This window comes from Priapulus caudatus, unplaced genomic scaffold (assembly GCF_000485595.1).
Source record: "Priapulus caudatus unplaced genomic scaffold, Priapulus_caudatus-5.0.1 Scaffold456, whole genome shotgun sequence".
Classification (NCBI taxonomy): domain Eukaryota; kingdom Metazoa; phylum Priapulida; class Priapulimorpha; order Priapulimorphida; family Priapulidae; genus Priapulus; species Priapulus caudatus.
The window spans coordinates 213,991-223,667 of record NW_014577517.1 but is presented as its reverse complement, the minus strand read 5'-3'; the positions used below and the strand labels follow the sequence as shown (position 1 = coordinate 223,667).

The window sequence follows — 9,677 nt, the reverse complement described above, 5'->3', positions numbered from 1 at the left end:
TGTACACATAGATACCAAGATGGAAGCTGTTGGATGTGTATTCGTGCTGTGATTCGTGAAGGTGTGAAATGAAGCGAGCAACGAACAAATTTTTCGATCCTGCTTTCCTTCCTGCTCTCATTCATGTTGTTTGTGCACATGGCGGGCGTGCGGTGTACTTGTGTATTGCAGATGAGCATTTGACTGGCATTTACAGGTGATTATAGGCGAAATCGAGTAGAGAAACGTTAAGACTTTGGTAGTAAATACATTTCGTGTTTATTTACCATTATTTTTTTTTATTGAGACGTTCCAAGTGCTTGTGCAGTAGGTAGGGCCATAGTGGCTCAAGGATAGAGAGCATGGTCAGCAATAAAAGACGATTTTTTCCGCCGATAGATGGCGCCACTACGCTATATACACTGCTTATATAGCGATATATATATATATGGATCACTACTAACCTGTATGATACAGGCGGTTCCGGTTCCGCTTCACTACACTAACCGCCTGTACGCGAGATGAACCCTGGCGTTTCGCAAGCCTCGTTACCGATTAAACTCAGAACGAGGCTAACCGGAAATGACGTTGCTGGTGGTATTTTTGTAACCATAGTAACTAACGTTATGCGTTGTACATGGTTGTGTGTAGTGGGCGAGTATAGTTGGAACATTCCGGAAAAATTGATTAATTGTCATTGTGTCGAACCTTATGGCTTGCGGCGACAATTGTGTATATTGTAATCATCATTTCAATTTGTACAATTTGAAAAACGAGCGCAGGCGGAATATATTTTCAGTTCAAGGCGGCTTTGATATATTCATATTGAATGAGTTGGCGATTGTGCTGAACACTGATCGTGAATCACTGCTAAATACGTTGCAATCACCAAACAATGTAGACACTCTATTCATCTGTGCAAATTGTAACAATCTTATCAAGCAGCACGCGTCGGCAAGGGATAAAGCAATTAACCTGTTGAGTACGATTAGGGCCCGGAGGGTACCGGGAGGTGTGTTGAGTAATCTGTGTGACGAAGAAAACGTCCAAAATGAACAGGTACCCCCCAGCCCCATGCAAGTTCAAGTACGCACTCCGGACAAGTCACACAAGAAAAGATCTAGATCGGCATTGACGCCTTTGAAGACAGGATTGACACCAGCATCTAAAAAGAATTATGTCACCGCTCTACATCATGATGTTGGCCAAAAAAATGGGAAAGCTAGTCGTAGGAAGGGGTTATTCACCAGTCCTCAAGTTCCGAGTGCGACCCACAAGACCCCCAAGTCACAGACCCCCCAGACCTCAAAGTCACATACCAGCCCAGTATCGGTAAGTACTTTCCAAAGTATATATATATATAAACTTCGATAAAAAAAAGTCAAATACAATTTTTAGCTCGTCTGACATAGTCAGATGCAGCTTGTAGAATCGCATGATCGTCCGTCCGTCCGAGCGTCCGTCTGTCCGTCCGTCCGTCCGTCCGTCCGTCAACAGTTGGGCACAAATCTTAACCGCTCGACGTACGGTCACGATATTCGGGACAATTGGGGGGTAATCCGAAAAACGCGATGTGGATGTCGAAGCCTGGGGCAAAGGTCAAAGTCAAGAGGTTACGAAAAGAGAGGACATTCACCTCGCTAAGATAGTGTCCACGTTGTGCACGTATCATGCTCTAGTGAAGATTAAACGTTTATTGGCGGAATCGAATCGAATCAATCACTTTTTGTATTATACGAGAAGATATACTCTGCTCAGCCAAAAAATTTCAGAAATTCAAGCACCGTAATTAGTACGCCACACAAATTTGAATTATGTCAAAATGTATTTTGATATTTCTCGATTACCAGAAAGAGTTGAGGAACAAAATTTCGGCGCACTGTTAAGTCACAATATGGAACCACGAATAGGTGCGTCAGGATTTCTTGAATTTTCTATATTACCGGAGAAAAGCTGCAAAAAACGCTTAAAAATCAGTTGTTTTAAAAATTGAAATCTTAGCGAATAAAGAAGCCAGACTAATAAAATAGCAGCACTTAATACAATCCCTGACCAGGGCACTTTTTACACACAAATGTTACCATTAAAACAAGTGAAAATAAATTAATCGAGTTGAATCACAGAAGAAATTCATTATACATCGTACATGCAGAAATCGAAACGGAGAAATAACGTTTTCTATTTCACAATGAGTGACCGCGCTGTGTGCGAAAATGGGTGAACGTCAATGTAAAAATCTATTTAGTTTACGCGACATACCATGACTAACTGACATCCACTAAATGTAAAATTCATCATGCACCCTGAGAACATTCTGAGAATTACGAGGTTACACAATCGAGGCAAAACGCGCGAACTCAACGTCATCCTGACGTCAACAGAAGCTAATAGTCACAACGCACAGCATGTACTGCGCTGTGTTGCAAGGTGTGTTCGGGTTTAGAACTATTTGGCGGATGCCTTGTTAGCAATCACTACAGATGTACATAATGTAATGAATACATGCAATGAAGCGTACGCCAGGGTTGACGCTTACTGATACTTGGAGTTAGTTACTATCGTGGTGTAATCATGTCCGCTCGACATCATGAACGTCAGCCGCTGCTTACTACACATGTACGACGGGTAAGCACAAAACCTCTGTACAGTTACATGTAACGTTTAAATGGATAAATTAGCATGTACACAGGCGGCACATAGTGGATGCTCATCGAATAAGTGAAAACAGAAAAATTCGATGAAATTTCATGCACTAACGGAGAGTAGCCTTAACTTAAGGATAGGGCGGAAACGCAGAATTGCGCAAACAAATCCTAAAACGGCTCGACCTATGAGCGTGAAGTCCGGTGTATACATAAATGGTAGGTAAAAGCCATCCACTGGTGCCGAATTGTAGGTCACAGGTCAAAAGGTCATGGCACAGGTCAGAATTTAGAAACATTTTCTGAGGACAGGGGGACGGAGACGATTGGAACAACTTTTATTGAAAGGCACCATGAAAATGCTTTCCACTGACATGCAAGAGTAAGTGTGAAAACCTTTGACACCTCAAGAAGGGTAAACTTGAATGTTGACGTACAAAGACTGAACTGCTTGCTATTAGAGAGCGCATACTTGTCAAGTGCGCCCTAAGTGCACAGTTTAGAAATTTGCACAAGGCAAATGAGGTTGAACAATGGTTTAAGCTTCCTTAAAGCTATGATGTTTCCTAAAAGCATGTCTATAGGCGCAACCCTGCCCCTGGGCTGAAGCTAAATGATCGAATCAGTGAAATGCTCGCAGAGCAAAAACACAGGCAGCCCCATGGCTGTCAACGGCTCTAACATAATGTGTTGCCTGCACTCTGCAATGCACTGTTAACTCACAGCGAGGCAACGCTAATATACTTACTGCATTACATGTACTACTCTAGATTCCAGGAACGCTGCATCTTGATTATCATACTACAACTTGCACGCGCATCTCGGCGGGAACAAGCTAGTTAAATAGACTTTATCTCATTAACTTGTTCAATGCGAATAAAATAAAACTAGTACCATATAATATATAAGATAATACCTCTTGCATCTGAATCTTAACCATAACATGGGCAATGCAGCGTCGGTATCCATATACCGAGTTGTGGCGACATAAAGCGTATCATTAGAAATATAGAGACTATATATATAATGATTTATGAACTGTACCACCTCAGGGGCATAGGAAGAATAGCATTATGAGGGCAGTAAAAGCATCATCGCTGGTAATTTTATATAGATAAGAAGAAGAGAGGAGAAGTGAGACGGGGCCAGGAAAACGGTGATAGACGGGCGTGTGTATCGAGGCGGGAAACGGGGTTCAACAATTAGGTCGTGCGAGATGGTGTGGCAAGGGAATGGAGGTGGAGGCGACACAGAGGGGAGGGAGCGAAGCAGGGGAGGCGAGGAGGGAGGGAGGTGGGAAGAAGACTCCCCGCCCCCGCATTTATAACTTGAATCCAGCTCACATGTGAAATCTTTATAGATAGATAAAATAGAAATAGCTGTGAATCACGACCACACATTCGACACGTCAAAGGCATATCATTTAATAAAATAAACCAAAATTCGCATGGGGGGATAGTGATGCGTGTCCTACGACAATGATGTGTACCAACTGCGTACTGCATATCTGCGCCTACAAATGTGTCAGCTACGACGCACAAGCACTGAAATTGTACGTCATAACGTAGCAAACAACCCAGATGAGCCAGACCTCTGCGCTCTTGTTATAATGAAGATCATAATGACATAACATTAACATATAAAATGATACTATTAGTATTTACTATAAATGAAAGACAGGAATGAGTATGTAACAAGTATTGAACAACAAATTGATTATAACAAATAGACTGCTATGCTCAGCCACCCGCCCCTACTGGAATAGGCTGAGTTTATTTTGTCACTTTGCCCACCTCCTCCTTTGGAAATATACATACTATATAATGCGGGGCAGGCACTGTGGCATGTGCGCATACATTTTTAACTTTTATCATGACATACATATAGGCTAAAAAATGATGTGTTCCGAACCCGACCCTACCTACCAAATACGGCCCGACCCAAATTTTTTTTCTTCATTTGTTTTAAAATTAAAAATCGATATATTTTTCACTAAATTTTGTAACATTTTCATTAAAATAAAATTTAAAAAAAGAAGCTGTATAGACTGTGTGTATGCATGCATACGTGTACACACGTTTATTTCTTAAAATTCAATAATACTAAATATATCATAATTGTACAATAGTGTAGCAGAATCACACTAGACGATCCCTCATTACTGTAGCGATCCGCTACGTGACCCTACCCCCTCCTATTTTAACTAAATTATTTTTGTCTGATACTAATGTTTGGTTTTATATTATAATTTCAGGTGGAGATTCCTTTCAAGTGCAGAACCCGGGTCTCTCATCAGCAAGGAAACATGTGGAAAAATCACGTGCCTTGGATGAGACAATTCAGACAGGCTGTCACCACTATCTGAATCTACCGACAGCACACATCGTCAGTCAGTTTTTCGAAAAGCAATGTTACTAGAATGCCAAGGGCTGTGGCGACCAAAGCTAAAAATCCTTGCGTCTTTACAAATATTGGCTAACGAGAACGACTTTGACTGGGCCACAAGTCTCATTGACTACCTGAAAAACCGCGACACCAACTAATAGTGCTGAATGTGACACAAGTGTGGGAAACATGTCGTCGCGCCAGAGATTGGTCCGCCCGGCCAATCTGTTGTTTACAAGAAAATCAGCAGCATACACCACTACAGGCCTGGTGACAGCTCGTTCTATCAATGGACACGTCAGAAGGCTCCGCGTGTACAGATCCTTCAACGAGGGCGGATGGCCTGTGCACAATCTACTTGACAGAGTATGACAAAGTAGGGAGGATTGATGACAAGTAAAGTGAAAGCATCTGTCTGGCGGACAGGGCGCCGATCACCAGCATCCAAGCTAGATTCGGCAACGGTCACATGATACATGATTATGCAGTCGTGTCATCAACCCAACCATAGCGACACCCAAGCGTGTGATGTTCGACCCACACAGCCGACTCTCGCTGAGTCCGAGTCAAATCCAGTATGGCGCACCCCGCCAGTGACATTGAGAGGGTCGCAATCACCTGTTGCGGAGTAGCCAAACAAGGCAGAAACGTCGGCTGCCTTTGAATGGATGGGCATCATCAGCTCGAGCGGAATCCAGCACAAGCAGACACTGACTGACTCTATCATGAGACATCTGTAGACTCGATGTTGTGCTTATAGCCGGGAGATAGGTGTAGTGATAGGGGATTAGACAGGACTGTGATACGTCACAACGGACTATAAAGGAAGCACTCACCACCAGCACTGGTTCCCTGGATTCGAATTGTATACGACAAATTTGTGAACTGTTCAGCATGTTGCTCAAAACATGACAGTCAACAAAAGTAGCACAACTTGGTACATTCCATAGCTGTCCCGGAACGGTGTATGGTGTGAACACTTGATGACAGAATATCACGCGAAGGATATATCCACACTACATTCCAAACTCTGCCTTCCTACCTTCAGCTGAAGATCATCGGCTTCTGAGAGAAGATATGCGGGTCTTGATTCAGCGCGTCCTCACAGAGCACATGAAAATGTTTCACGACATCAAGCACCTTGTGACTGACCACATCCCACATGAGTATTCAGAGCAGTCCAAGAGAAAGAGCAATGTGGTGAGTTTGCTTTACACACATGAACATGTATAAATTACTTTTTAGGTGTATCCATCAACGAATCATGCACTTGACACTCTACACGGTGTCACAGCCACTTGCAGACACTTTCTTGATTGCCACAGTTAAATCTGAATTTTCAATTGTTAACAAAATTATTTAGTGTTCAACATATTAACATCTCCATAATAATTTTTACATGGTCACAAATTATTTTTAAATCACTAGTCTGAATAGGCCGTTTGTAATTTGTTGAAAAAATTTTATTTGTTTAATTTTTCTATTTGTCTGTATCAATGTGGCTTAATAGACACAATTACTATATTTTTCATGAACTGCAGTTCTGCACACTATGGGCGGGAGGGGTGTTTAAATGTAATAATAATTTATGATTGATCTGCACATTGTGTGTGTGTGGGGGGAAGGAAATCACAGTAAATATCCTAATAATTAATACACTCATAATAAAATTATGGTAATGTATTTGCATGTTGGCTTAATTATTCACACACTCCCAAGTTTGAAGAATTTATTTTTACTCTACAAATTATTAGGATGTTTACCATATAAATCTATTAACCAGTGATATTTAATTTTTTTTAATTTAAAAAATTGCATGTTTATATTACAGGTCCCTCTGGGCATTATGGAGAAGGACGAGAATATAACAGAGCAGATGATAGACATCATGACCCACCTCCAGCAGTATGTCCCGAGAACGGCTGATGATGTGATGAAGCCGCTCCTGCTGGGGGGAGATGGCCTGAGTGTCGAGCGTGCGGTTGGATCGCAACGAGCCAGAGCTGATGGCATCACACCCGAGGATCGCCTGGATGGACTAGTTGCCCACAGCGAAGACTGGCATGGCCATGTTCTCGCTCTACAGGTAAGGCCTATAGTCAATACTGTATGTTTGACTTTCTCGACAATTATAATTAAAATAGGGTTAGTCTGTATATATATATATATATATATACAATTTTATAGTTATCTCCCAGTCTTTCGCCTGTACATCGCATAAAATGAACAGAATTTGTTCATTTTTAAATCAGGTTAAGAACTTTGCAACGTTAATGGCCAGTTAATCTCCATCTTAAACTCTGTTAATACATAAAACCAGAATTGCTCATTTTCGCTAGACGAATGCTGTAACGCGTAAAACAATCAGAAGTGTCTGCGGCCATGGCACTACCACAATGGAGACTAATCCATAGTACATGTATTCCCCTGACTCTCATCGTAATATTGAATTTATTTTCTATGCTCACATTTGTGACTCAACTTTTTCTAATATAAATATTTCTTTATTTATAATAGGATCTGTTCAATTCCTACTACAAGACGTCGTCAGCTGGCGAGAAGGGGACACTGTTCCAACTACGCAACCGCTTTGAGCGCACACGGGTGAAGTCGATCGTAAAAGATGCTGTGAACGACTGTCGGGAATTCAGCCGGTTTGTGACCATCAGCTTTATTCTGCTATCGGCACTTCACAAGCTCGGTCTGGAGTCGTTGGACGACGACAGTCCAGCGCAGTTTGCATCCAATGAGGAGAAGGCGGCTTTTCTGGCGCAGACTGCATTGGAAATTGTTGACAGTTTCGTGGCGACGACTACTTCGCCCGACGACCTCCTAAATCAGGGTGATGGAGTACCCGATATGGCGACCAACATGCCGTGTCGCGTTCCGTGTGGATTTCCGGGCTGCCATCGGGACTTTGCGATCGATGGGAAGTGCCGACAAACACATAGAGCCATGTGCCTGTACCAGGATGTACAACTACAGCAGTGTGACCCCCCCATGGCCCGAAACACTCCTGATGGCCAGTCGACAGCGTCAAAGGAGGACTTTAAATTCAATTATTCCTGCAATGTGCTGCGTGAAGGGCTGATGGACTGGGTGAGAGAGGACGCAGCCGAGGAGAACGATGGCCACAGGCTAACTCGGATGTGGCGCTTTGATATGCTCCTCTATCACCAAAACAACCACACAAAGTACCGGTTACTGGGGTTTAGGCTGCAGTCACAGCTACTTGCCACATTGACGGCCAGGCAGCAACACCAGATGCTGCACAACAGGTGCATAAATATTCATGGTGGGGCAGGTGGCAATGTGCCTGGCGACGTTGCACTTGAATTCTTGAACATGGTGGCCAAAGATGCTTTGTCGTCCTTGAGGGGCAATCTGACCACAAAGTCTATCCGAAGAGCAGGACGCAGTTTGTCAGCACTCGACCGAATTATGAACGCATATAAAACTGGACTTGATGTCTACTTTGGCGCCCCTAAACACCACAAACCATCCATCCAGAACGATGTCAAGTTGTTGGTTCGAGAAATGAAGGGTGAATCACTATTTGCCCAAATACCAGGACGATTTCACCAGTCATTTCCAGATATGCCCTACAGCAGACTTGACAATATTCACGGGAAAAGTCTAGGTCCTCTAGGATTGTGGCTAACAAGGCAAAAAGAACAGAGTGCCCGCATTCAACGATTGCGATCTTACCAATAATGCCAGATCGACCATGTCGTGTCGGGTTGACTGTGTGTTGTGTACGTGTAGATAAAGTTTGGCTGACCGAGTGTCGAGTGAATAAAACTGTGTGTTGTGTACGTGTATATAAAGTTTGGCTGACCGAGTGTCGAGTGGATAAAACTGTGTGTTGTGTACGTGTAGATAAAGTTTGGCTGACCGAGTGTCGAGTGAATAAAACTGTGTGTTGTGTACGTGTAGATAAAGTTTGGCTGACCGAGTGTCGAGTGAATAAAAGCTGACTGAGTGTCGAGTGAATAAAACTGTGTGTTGTGTACGTGTAGATAAAGTTTGGCTGACTGAGTGTCGAGTGAATAAAACTGTGTGTTGTGTACGTGTAGATAAAGTTTGGCTGACCGAGTGTCGAGTGGATAAAACTGTGTAGTGTAGATAATGTTGAGTTGACTGTAGTATCGAGTTGACTTTGTAGTGTCGAGTTGACTGTGTAGTGTAGATGTCGGGTTGACTGTGTAGTGTCAGGTTGACTGTGTGTCACATTAGTCACTTTTTATGCATGTTTGCATTATTTTATATTAATTGTACCACATTATCGTTTGTGATTTGTTGCGATATGGTGCAAATACGTTCTACCGGGTGACATTATCGTTTGTGATTTGGTGCGAGAAAAACACTATCGGGTATATTTATAATTTGTAGTCATTATCTTACATGTATATTGTATATTATTATATTGTATTATCTCTCTCTCTAGTATTTAGCTCACATGTTGAAACACAATACAGGAATTGTGACATATGTCTACACACATACATTGTACGTAAAACATGTACCATCATGGGAATCAATTCAAATATCGCAGTCACTAATAACTCTTCTCCCCTCTCTCTCTCTTTCTCTTTCTCTCTCTCTCTCTCTCTCTCTCTCTCTCTCTATACTATATATATATATATATATATATATATAATATATATATCT

The 9,677-nt window shown here is 42.3% G+C and overlaps 1 protein-coding gene across 1 annotated transcript; it reads left to right on the top strand.

Annotated features, from left to right (window-relative positions):
• The first annotated feature begins 450 nt into the window (after positions 1-450).
• On the top strand, positions 451-8,720 carry LOC106810602. Its single transcript, XM_014814008.1, has 5 exons — positions 451-1,311; positions 4,876-4,941; positions 5,997-6,206; positions 6,838-7,092; positions 7,524-8,720. The coding sequence occupies exons 1-5, from the start codon at positions 691-693 to the stop codon at positions 8,718-8,720; spliced, it is 2,349 nt and encodes a 782-aa protein (XP_014669494.1). The 5' UTR covers positions 451-690.
• The last annotated feature ends 957 nt before the right edge of the window (positions 8,721-9,677 follow it).